Here is a 16,087-nt window from a genome sequence, read left to right on the forward strand (position 1 = left end):
TTTCAGGATCTTCACTCTAAGCTGAAGCGAACCAGCCTCAGGCTATTTTTGGTGAAGTGAACTGCTTAATTGTATCTGCATGCGTCCATGCATTATTCTGGCCTCAGGTCTCTAGTGTCATTACATTACTTATGTAACAATCATAAAATATTTTGAAATGCTAGAGGACTCTAGATGACAATACTAGAGTCCCTGAAATAAATGCAGGCTGCTCTGAGAACAGAGCTCTGTTTAAATTCACTATTTGCTCTGGAGCACATTGTTTGTTCTCTCACTTGTATTTTAACAAAGGACCTGAAACCTGTTTTATCTCTCCTGATTGTTTGTTGATTACATGTTAGCTGATGCCAGCTGAGGATGAATTGAGGAATTTTACAAGGATTAATGAGTGTGTGTGTGGTGTTTTTTAATTTATTAGATAATCGCACTTACCATTTTCTGGCTGATGATGAGTCTGATTGTGTTGCGTAAGTATTTCTTTTGTTTATTCACGGCAATAAATGCTTGAAACGCAAACTGTTTAAATGGCACTATTTGTTTTGTTTCAACCCTAAAGAACCTACGCATTTATGTACCTCAATGAGTAAATTTGACATAATTGCGCATACATCCAAATAATAAAAAGCAATGCAAACTATTATTTATAATAAAGTCATCTATAACTATGCACAAAATGTTTTGAATTAATACTGATATATTTTAAATGATGTATTAACATATTTCCTATTGAAATTGGAAGTTTGAGCAGGACATATAAAAGGGCCTATCGTTTTTTATTTAAATTTTCAACAGGCTTTCGTTTACATAACAGTTGTGAATGATTTTTCATTTGCTAGTTGGTTGCAGGTGTAATTAAGGGGCGGGACATTCTCATTCTTGAGAGCATCTGATTGGACATAAAACAGAATAAATGCAGAATAAGTCATCAATATTTTTTGGAATAAGAAATGTTTCTTAAAGGGATAGTTCACCCAAAAATAAAAATTAGCCCATAATTTACTCACCCTCAAGTCATCCTAGGTGTATATGACATTCTTCTTTCAGACGAACACAATCTGAGTAGTATTAAAAAAGTCCAGGTTAATCCAAGCATTATAATAGCAGTAATAGTTGCTCTGTTTTTGAAGTTCATAAAAAATGCATCTGTCCATGGCTCTGGGGTGTTAATAAAGGCCTTCTGAAGCGAATCGATCCATCTGTGGAAGAAAAGTATTCATATTTAAAACTTTATCAAGTAAAGTTCCAGCCGATCGCCTTCTGTGGAAAAGGGTTGAAAGTGCCTTCTAGCAATTCAAGATGCGTACGTGACGTCATGAGCGTACCTGGTCGCGTTTGTCTTTGATCGGCAAAGGCACTTTCAACACTTTTTCCATCAATTGAATACGGAAGGCGGTCAGCCGAAATTTTACTTTATAAAGTTTTAAATATGGATATTTTTTCTCACACAAACGCATCGATTTGCTTCAGAAGGCCTTTATTAACCCCCCAGAGCCGCGTAGAGCATGTTATTTGACAGACAGATGCATTTTTTATGGACTTCAAAAAGCAACTATTACTGCCATTATAAAGCTTGGAAGAGCCAGGACTTTTTTAATATAACTGATTGTATTCGTCTGAAAGAAGAATGTCATATACACCTAGGATGGCTTGAGGGTGAGTAAATCATGGGCTAATTTTCAGGTGAACTATCCCTTTAAGGATCATGTGACACTGAAGACTGGCGTAATGATGCTGAAAATTCAGCTTTGCATCACAGGAACAAATTACATTTTTAAATATATTCATATAGAAAACAGTTATTTTAAATTATAATAATATTTCACAATATTTCAGTTTTTACTGTATTTTTGAACAAATAAATACAGCTTTGGTGAGCATAAGAAACTTTAAAAAACAACAAAAAATCTTACCAACCCTAAACTCTTGAACATTAGTGTATATCTGTTAAAAGTGAATTCTGTCGCTGTTTTGGAGTATACAGCATAAAGATGACCTTAAAGCTCACAGACATGAATTAAATGCTACAAAAATCTGATTCTGATTTCATGCACTCTTTAAAGAGAAATGCCTTTACTCTCAGTCCACTCATGTGACTGTCAGATGAGAATGTGTAGACGCCGTCAGATAGGAAAGAGCTTGTATCATTTTCAGCACACACACCTCTTCCAATTTGACCTTTCCATCTTGACAGGGGAACAGAGTCTCCTTTCTTGGAGAGAAAGAGAAATATGTAACATTTCTTCCTCCAAGTGGCTGGATGTACAATGATTAAAGTGCTTCTCATGTCAGATCACAGCCCATGCTTCCATCTTCAACTAAATGTCAGAGTTGAAGAGGAGCAAATGAAAAGAGTATTTTTAGTCACATTATATAGCCTACTGCACCTTTTCAGAAATTGATCCAAGAGAGGTTATTCACTGACTAGAAGTGTGCAAAGCCTGTGCAGTGTTTACAAAATTCCCAAATCCCAAAATTCCATTTAAGATCAATTCTCATTCATTGCAGATGAACTAACTGGATCAGTATTAGTCACAAGTGACTTTTTTATGAATGGTGCCACATGGAAATACGTTCTGAAGTGTCTTGGCGCCCTCTAATGGTTGTATTTGTTATTGCACCTTTCTAAAAATATCAGGTGGATATCAGTGCTGACGAACAGCAAGCAGGAGGCTCTAAATGTGGCTCTGGATGAGAAAAGGCCAAGTGGAGAGAACAGCGTGGAGGATCTGACGCGAGCCATCACTGAGGATATTCGCCGCATTCCTGGAAACAACGTTTGCTGCGACTGTGGGGCCACAGGTGCAAAAATAAAGTCTTTACAGTAGCACAAATGAATATGATAATCATTCGGTATCCAGGGCGACAACCACCATATAATCTTATATCGTTACGTCAGTGGACATATGCCTTCACATGCTTTCAGTATGATCGTAAATACGAATTTCCTAATCGGAAATTGGACATGAACACCCTCTCAAGTTGAATTTAAAGGGATAGTTCACCCAAAAGTTTATATTCTGTCATCATTCATCTCACCCTCAAGTTGTTCCAAACCTGTAGGAGTTTCATTGTTCTGCTGAACACAAAAGAAGATATTGAAGAATGTTTGTAACCAAGCAGATAGAGCAACTATTGACTACCATAGTAGGGGAAAAAATACTGTGGTAGTCAATGGTTGAACATTAGTGTATATCTGTTAAAAGTTAATTCTGTCGCTGTTTAGGAGTATACAGCTTAAAGATGACCTTAAAGCTCACAGACATGAATTAAATGCTACAAAAATCTGATTCTGATTTCATGGGCTCTTTAAAGAGAAATGCCTTTACTCTAAATCCACTCATGTGACTGTCAGATGAGAATGTGTAGACGCCGTCAGAAAAAAATACTGTGGTAGTCAATGGTTGCTCTATCTGCTTTATAATGAACCGTTATGTTTTTATTACCTTAGATTGACTGACTACAACATCTTTGACCTGTGTCGGCTACCATAGCGCTGGTCCATTGCAATTCACAACCTCATTGCTAGATGCCGCTAAAATTCACACACTGCACCTTTACATATCTTCATACACCGTGGCTTTAATAAGATTGCCCCCAAGAAATAGGCAAGAGTAAACCTGGTGTCCTCCATGATTCCTGTTCTTTCCGACAACAAAGCACTTGTACGCGACTAACTCATAATTACGACTTCAGAAGTGGGAAGTAGGAAATTTCCGACAGCAGCATGTGAAGACAGCAGTATTGTTTTGTGTCTCCCACTCTTTCTCTCTCTTTATATTCAGTATAGCGTTTAATGAATATGTGTCTTTCAGTTACCACCAGTTCTTAAAGTTTTGCATTTGGTCCCCCTAATCTTGAATACTTTACACTCTAGTCAAGTACAGTGTGTAAAATTGGTGTAAAGCATCATGAGTCATCATCAATATTTTTGGTCTGTTTTCCTGGAAGAAAAGACTGTACATTTTAAATGTGCTGAAGCTAAATGTGAGTTTTGTCAACTTTAAGGAGCACACTAATAAAAATGTATTTCACAATGTCTTGTACAATTCTCACAGACATTGTTTATATGATAGAAGAGTTGAGATGAGTCTTTCATTTTAATTTTAACAGTGCTGTTGGACTAGAAATGGAAACTAAGCAGTTTAAGCAAACAGCTGCTTGGGAAATGGCACCCCTGGTCCCTGCTGTTTCTTTAAATACTGTCCATAAATCATATTTAATTAAATTAAAACCCAGTGTATATGAGAGAACAGCCTGCAGGATTTATAGGCACGCTTCCTCTAAGAAGTGCTGATGGTTTGGGTTTGGCTGAAGAGTTTAGATTTTTCAGATCTCCATTGCAAAAAGTATAAGCGTGTTGTTGAATATCACTGGAGCAGGTTCACACTGGGCCAGTGTTATTTATATACTATTATAGTATTTTATTCATATTTTAAATTAGATTTAGATTCATATTTTGTGCTTTTGTAATATTATTTAGATTTACATTTCACTTTAATGTATTTTTTATTTTAGTTTTAGAAATTGTATTCAGACCATTTATATATATATATATATATATATATATATATATATATATATATATATATAAAAAATATGTGTATAGTTAACAATAACAAAACTGCACTGGGCTAACCTACCAATAACCTTTATGAGGCCCCCAATTGGTGAAATATAGACTATTTTGTATTGTGTTAACAAATGACTCTTCACTGATAAGAACATGAGGGGTGTAAAATGGATAATCTTCAATCATGTTGTTTATTTATTGATAATAAGCCTTCATTTACCCCATGCAGTTTCTGACTGTTTTCTTTACACTCTTTGCTTTCAGATCCGACTTGGATCTCTATAAACCTGGGAATCCTGACGTGCATCGAGTGCTCAGGGATCCATCGGGAAATGGGTGTTCATTATTCACGTATTCAATCACTTTCTCTGGACAAACTAGGTACTTCAGAATTGCTGGTAAGGACTCACAATGAACACATGAGGAAAATCAATTCATGCATTGTTTAACGTAGCTGGTTGTTATCTTAATTGCATTCATGTATAGATAGCGTTTGACACTAGTATGACAATATTAGTGATTTCTCACGTTCTTAACCACTACCCGCAGATTTATGGCTCTTTCTCTCTCTATTGCTCCATAGTTGGCGAGAAATGTGGGGAATTCAGGTTTTAATGAAATTGTGGAAGCCAATCTTCCCAGTCCCTCTGTGAAGCCGTCAGCAGAGAGTGACATGTGAGTGATGAGAAGCCCTGTAATTACTCTTCAAACGGCAGCCAAATGGTTTCGGCACTTGGAGTCCGTGTCCCCATAGCACCCAATGTCTTTAGCATTTCGCATATCATTCGCACCAGTCAATTCCCTCTCAATTTTTCCCTGTAAAGGAGCACTCTTCATGGCTGGCACTGGGCGTAACCTCTCTGTACACAATTAACCTGTCTGCAGATGGTGCAGAGCTTTTTAAATTTGTTTTAAATTGATCGTTCTTGAAAGTAATTTGAAAGCTCAAGAACATCCAAATGACTTTAACCTTCAAACTGAACAGTTTGGTTTACCCTTCTGTCTCAAACAATGGGAGGAAAGTATGGTTGTTTACACTATTCTACACCAGCTGGACTTAATGAATAGTGCTATTATTAGATTCTTGCACAAAGCCCTGAAATAGCATTCATATTTCCAGGAAATACTTTAGGGATGTAATATGTAAACAGGAAGTGCTTCGTTCACTCCAGTGTTTGTCTGTTCCAGATTCTCATTCTGCCACCCAACCCCCTTTTCCTTTCTAGACTTTCCATGTTTAAATATCAAAAACTGTTTAATTATTTGACAACTTTGTGAGGGACTGTAATTTAGTTTTAATTTTTTTAGACGTAAAGAGGTTAGCCATACATTAAAACCAGTCAAAAATTGGGGTAATGTTTTTTTTTTTCTGAAAGTCTCTAATGCTCACCAAGGCTAAAAAAAAAAATACAGTAAAAATAGTAATATTGTGAAATATTATTACAATTTAAAACCGTTTTTTTTTGTTGATTATATTTGAAAATGTAATGTGTTCCTCTGATGGCAAACCTGAATTTTCAGCAGCCATTAAAGGAACACGCCGACTTTTTGGAACTTTGTGCTAAGCTAGGCTAGCGGTGGGTGCGTCAGACAGAGTTATGGTACGCACGGAGATGATAATGGTATGTATGGATTAGACATGTGCCGGTAAACGGTAATACGATATACCGCAATAATGAACATGCACAATATTGTTATCGTGGGCACTTCAAAATACCGTGAATAATTATTTATTACGAATTATTCAGATTTTTTGAATGTATTTTAAGAATACTTTACCCATCAACCGTTTAAAATGAACAACGCGTCAAAGAGGAACGCGCACTGATGTAAACAGACCGTCCATGAGCCGAGCACATGGCGGAAAGCGTGAAGAAGCACTGAAGTGCACATTCACTTTCAGACAGCAGAGAGCGCTGACGGAACAGCAGACATACAGCCGTTTCCCCAGTAACCACAATCCGGTGCTCGTCATCACATAACCTAATACTTAAAGACTTAAAGTCATTTTCAAACTTAATTTTTTTTTTTAAGTTTTAATTTACATGCCCTAGATGTTGTTTGAATATGTTCTGACTGTTGTTCAATCACACACTTTACAATATGGCTCCATTATTTAACATTAGTTCATTCATTAACAAACTGACAATGAAAAATACTTCTAAAGCATGTATTAATCTTAGTTAAATGTACATTTCAGCATTTACTAACACATTATTAAAATCAAAAGTTGTAACTGTATTATTTAATGGACCTGAGCTTACACTAACAGTTGCTTTTTTAAACTAACATTATCAAAGAAGAATAACTTCTGTAAAAATGTAGCTATTCACTCTTTGTTAATGTTAATGCATTAACTGGCGAGACATTATTGTAAAGTGTTACCTATTGTTCTTTATAATTCTTTAGCACTTTAATCTGTTTCAAATATTTGTTTACTTTATACATTTTTGTGTATTGCTTTATTGTATTTAAATGTTTGGTTCTTTTGTTATAAGAAAGTTTTTAAACCTGTTATAGTATGACAACACTTTTTTGCAACTTTTTTTAAATATCGTGATAATACCGTATACCGTGATAAAAGCTTCAGCAATTAATCGCAACATGAAAATTTGATACCGGCACATGCCTAGTATGGATTTATCTAACTCTGGGGGATACGGTGAATAAGCTAAAGTCCCAAAAAGTCGGTGTGTTCCTTTTAATCTGGTTAATATTTTGGTGAAAACCATGATTTATATATTTTTTCTTTGGATTCAAAATTATTATTTTATGAATACAATGTTCAAAAGAACATAATTTATTTGAAATATAAATCTTTTGTAACACTTTAAATGTCTTTACTGTCACTTTTGATCAATACAATACAATACAATACAATACAATACAATACAATACAAGCGGGAATACAAGTATTAATTTCTTTCATGAAAAAATCTTACTGACCTTAAAGGGTTAGTTCACCCAAAAATGAAAATTCTGTCATTAATTACTTACCCTCATGTCGTTCGACACCCGTAAGACCTCTGTTCATCTTCGGAAAACAAATGAAGTTATTTTAGTTGAAATCTGATGGCTCAGAAAGGCCTCCATTGGCACAATGCACTTTACACTCTCAAGTACTAAAGACGTCATTACAAAGTCCATCTCACTTCAGTGGTTCTACAATAACTTTATGAAGTGACGAGAATAGTTTTTGTGCGCAAAAAAAACCGAAATAACGACTTTATATAGTGATGACCGATTCCAAAACAGCATCATGAAGCTTCGAAGCGTTATGAATCAGCGAGTCGAATCATGATTCGGATCGCGTGTCAAACCGCCAAACTGCTGAAATCACGTGACTTTGGCGTTCCAAACCGCTGAATCGACTCACTGATTCATAAGTAATTAATGACAGAATTTTCATTTTTGGGTGAACTAACCCTTTAAACCTTTGAATGGCAGTTGTAGGCCTAAGTCTTAAAGGTACAGTAGCAAAATAGCCTGTGCAATTGTAAGGGTCAGAGAGAAGGTGTAAATGGTCATGTATATAGCTAAATAACAGCTTTTTTTGGTGCAAGAATCCTTGCATAACTGAGTTGAATTCAGACACGCACACAAAAAAATGCATTGAAAGCGTGGCCCCTTTAAGAGCTCTAACAGCTGTTGCCTGTCTCAGGACTCAGGGCTGGATATTTTCGTAATGGCAGTCTCTGTAGTGTTTCAACCCACATCTGTCCAACATGGTACCTTGAAAAGAGAGGAGAGTTACACTAATGAGAGCTCCAGTTATGCTGTCTCTTACCATCTGTGGATTGTAATGATCTAGTAGGCATGGCAAAGATGCTCATTTTTACAATTTCACTGCACATTTTATTGGTATCGGACATCTGTTGAATTTCACTGCCAGTTTGATACCCAATAAAACATAGTGTACTAAAATGTTCAGTGTTATTGACAGGGCCGTACGTAAAGACTTCATACTCTCAAAGTATATGGAATGGCAGTTTGCACAGCGTAGCAGCGGCTCACCGGAAACAAAACGCAAATATCTGCAGGAGGCTGTTCGCAGTCGAGATGTCTTCAGCCTGTTACAGCTATACGCTGAGAGAATGGACCTCAGCCAACCACTGCTTTGCCACCTACAGGTCAGCAAACATATCTTGCCTTATCTTTTTTTCTGTTTGACATTTGTAGATGTTGGCTGTAAATGGCCTGCTATGTTATGACAGGAAAAAGGGGAAACTGCACTACATTTAGCCGTTCTGTTGGCTGACAGGACATCACTTCACGTGGCTGATTTCCTGTTCCACAATTGGTCAGTTAAAAATAACACCAGTTCATTCCGAAAGCTTGTTGGTTATCTGCATGAACATGCAGTTATGGATTATCTTCATCATAACTGCCTTTCCTTCTTTTCCTTTGTTTCAGTAATAATCTGGATGCTCAGACAGTAAAGGGAAACACTGCTTTGCATTACTGCTGTCAGCACAACAAAACTGAGTGCCTTAAACTTCTGCTCAGAGCCAAGGCCAACACACATATCAGTGAGTCTATCCATCCATCCATCCATCCATCCATCCATCATCTTCATTTTAGTTGTTTCTGCTGTGATGGGATAAAGTATTTTACCATTGAACATTTTACACACTTGAGCTTTAATATTAATTGATGCTACATAGGGTTTTATCAGCATCTTATCAGTCATTGTTAAAGGAAGGAGGCTCATCGTGTTCTTTTTAAGGCTGGTTTGGCTGTTGGCTCATTCGTCCGAGTTAATTACAGAGCAGGATGATCATTGTGCTGATGATAATTGCTGTTCTGTGATAGAGAATGATAATGGAGAGACGGGACTGGACATGGCTCGCAGACTAAAGCACACACTTTGTGAGGAGCTGGTGAGTCAAAGAGATTTCCAGCGGTAACCTGTTAAAGCAAGTCTTTATCATTAGGGTATTCATGTGGGTGTAACCTGTATATTTCACTTTTATTGAACCTAATGTTTGCTGTATACTTCAGTTACATCATTGTCATGGTCTTTTCTAGAAGCAGGGTTCCCACACCTTTAAAATCATTCAGAAAAGTGATATCATGACTAAAAAAGTACAGTAAGGAAAATAAGTATTTCTGTCAGGTCCACTAAAGTCAAAAAACACAATAGACAAACATTTAGTACAATTTTTTAATTGCATATTTTGTAAAGATTTAGATTTGGCGGTATGGCTCTGTTCTAAATTCCCCATCCTTTCATGAGCTCCATGAAAAGCCAAGACAGGGAACAGCAGCAGATTCTGGGGACGACCTCCCATTTAACTGGGAGGGCAGAGCAAATCCCCCATTTAGAACAGAGCATGCATGTGATTAAGCATGCAGATTAAGTTAGCAATTTAAGGAGGAGCTGGGGAGGAGGTGGGTTGCAAAGCAGATGCAGCAGAAGCGTCCAAGCAGGCAGATTGAAGTGAAGCTATGCTTAAGTAAGCCGCCCTGTTTGAGAGAAGCCAATTGAGAGCATAAGATCAGCTGAAACAGATCAGCTGAAAGAGGGGCGGAGTTAGAATTTCCCAATCAGCTGATAGCGGAGCTTGACTACGTGGCCTGCCAGAACTAACGCTGGCGCTTGATTTGAACACCCTGCTATTTTGCAAGTTCTCCCACTTAGAAATCATGGAGGGGTCTGAAATTGTCATCATAGGTGCATATATATAGAATATAGCTAAAATAATTTATATTTCTAAAACAAACACTACCATTCAAATGTTTGGTATCTGTAAAATATTTGAATGTTTTTGAAAGAAGTCTTTCAAGTCAAAGTCTTTCATTAAATTGAAGTCAATCAATTTAATAAATAACTATTTCATATATTTTAAAATGTAATTAACAATTCTGATTGTAAAGCTGAATTTTCAGCAGACTTAACTCCAGTCTTCATTGTCTCATGATCCTTCAGAAATCATTATAATATTGAATATTGATTTAGTGCTCAAGAAACATTTCTTATCATTATCAATGTTGAAAACAGGTTTGCTGTTTTTTTCCAGGATCTGTTTAAAATTGAAATCTTTATTGTAATTTTTTATCAATTTAATGTATCCTTGCTGAATTAAAGTTATATACTGTATATCTGTATATATATTTGTAGTTATACTCTTCTCTAAAATATTTAAATGGCTAGATATTGCTCTTTGTGAGTGCTGGTGTAGAGTTAGACTCCAGAAATCCACCATGATCAGTCTGTTGAGCGTAACATCCTGTTTGATTCATTGGTCTGCAATGTTACCAGCTAATAACTGTTTCCTAAGGGACACGGAGTTGCCTTTCTGAAGAAGAGGCTGATTCAAGCGCTCACTGAGTTGCATTTGAATCTCAACTCTTTTTTTCCCTAGAGACATTTGTATATTAATGAGTGTAATTGTTTAAACTGATTAATTTCAAGGATTGGTCCTTAACATCCAAATGAAAACTGCTTCAGCAATCTCTACAAGTTGAATCTTTAAAAATCCTCATCCAATTATCTCAAAAACTAGAAAATCATGGAAATCCAACAGTCAAAAAGGGATTGATCTCATTGTTAAATGATGTGTTGTTTTCAGATCCACCAGTCACAGAACAACCAGTTTAACATGCATGTGCACGTGGAATATGAGTGGAGGCTCCGGCAGGATGATCTTTATGAGAGTGATGATGACCTAGATGACAAGGTGACAACATAAGACGACTACACCACCCATAATTTAACAGAACAAACATGCATATAGTGCTAATAAAGCATTTAAAGGTCCCATGGCATGGCATTTTTATATTATTTTATAATGTTTCCTGAGGTGTACTTATAATGTTAGTATGATTTTTACATCAAAAAATGTCATAATTTAGAAATAAAAGGCATTTTTTCTATACTGTTATTACCCCTCTGGCTGAAAGCCCTGTTTCAAGGGGCGTGTCTGCTGTGAGACTTCAGTGAAAACGCCCACTGTTGTGTTTGGATGACATCTTTGCATTTGAAATGAGTGTTAGATTATGTTGCGGAGGGGGCGTGGTTTAGCGAGGTACTGCAGGCACTGCATGCATGAGAGAGAGAGACTGACTAGGCACTCGTGAACCACAGAGAGCTGGAGGAAGTTTTATTGTAACAGACTTAATTGTAATGTATCTTATAATTTGTTTTTGTATAAATTTTTTAAATTTCTGTGCGTTTAAATAGGTTTTAGGTCTGTATTATCTGTGCAAATAAGTAGGGACTTTTATTTTGATGGGTGTTGCAGTCTACGGAGCGATATGAAAAAAGAGGGAGCGCTCGTGAGAGCTCAGTGGGTTTAAAGGGATAGTTCGCCCCAAAATGAAAATTCTGTCATAATTTACTCACCCTCAAGTTGTTTTAAAGCTGTATGAGTTTCTTTGTTCTGCTGAACACAAAAGAAGATAGAGTGAAGAATGTTTGTATCAAAGCAGATAGAGCAACTATTGACTACCATAGTATTTTTTTTCCTACTATGGTAGTCAATCTGCTTGGTTACCAACATTCTTCTAAATATCTTCTTTTGTGTTCAGAAGAACAAAGAAACTCATACAGGTTTGGAACAACTTGAGGGTGAGTAAATGATGACAGAATTTTCATTTTTGGGTGAACTATCCCTTTAAGCAGATTTAAAGTTTACAGTTTGTTTAGCACCCCCCGAAAAGTCAATAGGTGTGTATGTGCTTGTTTACTGTCATTTGTAATGAGTATGTTTGTGTATTTCGCTGTTTTGTTTGTTATTGATAATCCTATGGAGAGAGAGTTTGTGTATGAGGTGTTTATGCGCACTTCTTTGTTTTTTGTTCAGCTCTTACTGTGATTTTTGGAGATAAACGGTTTCAATAAACTCCTGAAACATCAGTAAAGTCTAGCCATCATTCGGACCGGGTCCGCTACATTTATTGTAACGTTTCTGAGTTGTTGAGAGCGCTGTGCTGTTAGCGCGAGCTTATTTGTATCTGAGAGTTCTAAATAAACAGTCCCAGTCACGTCGACTCTCTGTCTTCCACCTTTGTAACACATGTGATGTACCATTACAGCTGTCGAGATGAACGAATCGTCAAAGTGTGAATTATAGCATTATTTTATGATCTATTCCTATCACACTGAAAGGCTGCAGTGATGAGCATTGAGTACACAGGCAGACTGTCGATCGCGTGAATGCAGTGATCTCCTCATTGCAACTAACAGCAAAGACAACATCGACAGGAATACAGTAAGATCTTTGTGCAGCATAACAGCGTCATTCATTATAACGGCAGTTTGGGCAAGTGTGCAGATGCACTCGCGACGTGTGATTGACAGCTCCGGACATTATAAAGAGTGTTCTTTGATCGCTTTCTGTAGTTTAATCACTTAAAAAACGGATTTGTTTCATGCTACTAACAGAAACGATCGTTTTAGTCGCTGGCTTGATTCACTGATGCATTACGCTTAGGGCATCAAGACGGCGATCATTAAACGATCTAGAAAGAAAGTCTGAGTGAACTTGAATGATTAGCTACACATCAGAAATCACTGATCACAGATCAGGCATTAATGAACACTGTTACTCACTGTTTGTCGCAGTGCTGTCGAATCCATATCGTAAAGTCTGTTTGTAAAGCCTGTGCTGACATAAACTGAATCCATTTTCTCCGAATGCTCTGGGCGGGCAAAGCAGAGGAAGGAGAGGTAACCTTTCCTGGTATGACGTCATAACAGGAAAATTCCAGATCAGCTCGTCTGAGCTCTCATTTTCTCAAAGGCAGAGAAAGACAGCAAGAACTCGGTTTACACCAATCAAAATTTCTAGCCACTTGGGGACCATATACAGGCTAGGGGAACTCATATTAATGTTAAAAAAACCTCATAAAATGAAATTTTCATGCCATGGGACCTTTAACACATTAAAATTTTGCTGCATCCGAAATCGAATACTTCCCTACTATATAGTATGCGAAAAACAGTATGCCTACAGACATAGTTTGTCACAGTAGGCGAAAAGTACCGTGATGACCTACTTCCGCCGAAATTCTGAAGTGTGCATTCAGTGGACACTTTATCCCATGAGGCCACAGGAGAGGATTTATGAATGGCCGTGAAGCCATGCAACTGACGGATGTAGTACAATTTAATTCATACTACCCATACACTTTTTTAACAATAGCAAAGTAAATTCAAGTTCAAATGTAGTACTTACTCAGAAGTATGCGATTTCGGGCACACTGATTATATTTGTGTAGCATGCAATTCACGGTCTGATATGTAACAGTGATGGTCCATATTTGTAGATGGGCCCAGTGAAGAAGGAGCGTTTAGGACGTCCGTTCAGCTTGTATCAAAGTAACTCTGCCTCTCACGGTGGAGGAGGAAGTGGCGGAGGGGGGTTGTTCAATGTGGGTCGGAGGCTAGCGATGGCCCGAGGGGATAACCGGAGGGAGGTGTATGCCAGTCCCAACTCTCAGACGCGCAGCCTTGACAGTCCCCCTCCGCCACCCCCTTCATCACCCGCACCGCCACTCCCACCACGGGTCAGAGGTGAGAAATCTCCTCTTCTCTTCTCTTCTCTTCTCTTCTCTTCTCTTCTCTTCTCTTCTCTTCTCTTCTCTTCTCTTCTCTTCTCTTCTCTTCTCTTCTCTTCTCTTCTCTTCTCTTCTCTTCTCTTCTCTTCTCTTCTCTTCTCTTCACACTCCTCATGTCCTTTCCAGCTCCAAACGTCCCCCCTCCTCCCCCTCCCATGAGCTCACCTGATGGCTGGACATCCCATGAAGTAAGCAGCTGTAAGAAACGAACCCCTCCTCCCCCTCTTATCATCCGACACAAGCGCACCTACTCTGAGCCCGCCCCTCAGGTGCCTCCCAGTCCCCACTCTACACGGCAGGGGTCTACAGGTATGTGCCGAACCTGGAAGGATGCATCTTACATAGTCATGTAAAACCTGGAAATATCTGGGAAACTTTAAATCATGGAAATTTCTGTATTGAATATACTTTTACTACAGTTTTTCACAATTGGCTAAGATATTAAAATCCATTCTCTGAAGCAAATTCTCAATGTCCTAAACCCATTTGTCAAATATATCACTCTTTCTGCAAAATCTTAAACAAGTTCAAGCAGTTGGACACCGTTTGCAAACCTCATGCACTCTTTTTGCAAGACTCTAAACACACATGTAAAAAAAAGAATAATTATAAAATAAACTGGCTAAAATTGTTCTTTGAGATCACTATAACATTTTATAGAAATATTTTGTTAATCCTCTTCAGCTCATCAATTTATATGAATGTGTTTTCTTCAGATTATGGAGTACCTATATGTCCGATAAGCTTCGGTGGTCCAGACTCACCTTTCCAGAAGTGTGTGTAAGTGCTTTTTGGAGCCACAAATGCTGACCTCTCTTGGCTATTTGCTGGAATACCAAAAAAAAACTACAGTATGTTTTGAATTAAAAGCTGACAAATAGTCATTAAGCAGATGCTTTTATCCAAAGTGACCTAAGAAAGTAAAGGAACAGAATTACGCATCATTTGGCAGGTAATTTTTATTGAGAAATGCAAAAATTAATGAATAATCATTATTAATCCTAAAGTGAATACACTACCGTTCAAAAGTTTGTTGTCTTTAAGATTTTTAAAAGTCTCTTTGTCAGGGTTGATGAAGGGAAAGGAGCGAGGACTCAAAGATGCAGGTGAAAATGGGCTTTTAATGATAATAATAAAATAAAACAAGACAAAACAAAATTACCCGAGGGGGAAAAACAGACTTGACACGACTTGACTTGCAGGGAAACATGAGGTTAATACGACGACGATTCCGCACTGGACTGCAAACACAAGGAGATTAAATAGGGAACAAACAAAAGAGGGTAACGAGGGAAGACAGGTGGGGCAAATGAACCAATAATCAGGAACAAGGTGGGCGGGGTTAGACAATGGACACGAGCACATGGCACAAAGAAACACTTGACAAGACATGTGCTCACACCAAACGTGACATGAACATGCAGCTAATGAAAACTCATCAGCTGCATGTTCACACAAAACTTGACAACATAAAAGCACGTAGCCAGTGAAAAACACCAACCACGTGCTACACAACATAAGACAAAACATAACATGAAAGCACCCGGCCGATGTAAACATGAACCGTGTGCTACACAGAACACACACACAGACAGAAGAGCACACACTCACATGACAAGACAGAGCGCACGAGAACGAGCGAATGCTCATTCTGTGCGCTCGAGACAAAACAAACACGCGGAGCATGAATGTCCGAATCCCAACACAAAACTGAAACCCAAACTAGACGGAAGTGCTGGAATCTGAACACCACGCCCGCACACAAAACACAAGGACAGAAGAGCATGCAGCTCGAGCATGCTCAAAGCTGCGCGCTCACACAAGACAAGACAAACAATACAGGAGTGTCAGGGCTCTGTCACAAACCAAGAGTAAACTAGACCGAAGTGACAGAACCCTGACACTACCCCCCATCAAAAGGACGCCACCTGGCGTCTCTAACGAGGGACACACCCC

General features: G+C 37.9%; 1 protein-coding gene across 5 annotated transcripts in view; it reads left to right on the top strand.

Moving 5' to 3' along the window:
• Positions 1-16,087, top strand: part of unm_sa1614 (un-named sa1614) — a 46,708-nt gene that overhangs the window by 24,727 nt on the left and 5,894 nt on the right. For all 5 annotated transcript variants that reach the window (XM_079843782.1, XM_079843779.1, XM_079843780.1 and 2 more), the window contains exons 13-24: positions 419-467; positions 2,636-2,799; positions 4,835-4,968; positions 5,154-5,245; positions 8,514-8,700; positions 8,785-8,870; positions 8,984-9,099; positions 9,383-9,450; positions 11,143-11,250; positions 13,841-14,087; positions 14,258-14,440; positions 14,848-14,911. In XM_079843782.1, the coding sequence (XP_079699908.1) occupies positions 419-467; positions 2,636-2,799; positions 4,835-4,968; positions 5,154-5,245; positions 8,514-8,700; positions 8,785-8,870; positions 8,984-9,099; positions 9,383-9,450; positions 11,143-11,250; positions 13,841-14,087; positions 14,258-14,440; positions 14,848-14,911 (1,498 nt within the window). The remainder of the gene's footprint in view (positions 1-418; positions 468-2,635; positions 2,800-4,834; positions 4,969-5,153; positions 5,246-8,513; positions 8,701-8,784; positions 8,871-8,983; positions 9,100-9,382; positions 9,451-11,142; positions 11,251-13,840; positions 14,088-14,257; positions 14,441-14,847; positions 14,912-16,087) is intronic.

Source organism: Gobio gobio (assembly GCF_949357685.1).
Source record: "Gobio gobio genome assembly, chromosome: 19".
Lineage (NCBI taxonomy): Eukaryota > Metazoa > Chordata > Actinopteri > Cypriniformes > Gobionidae > Gobio > Gobio gobio.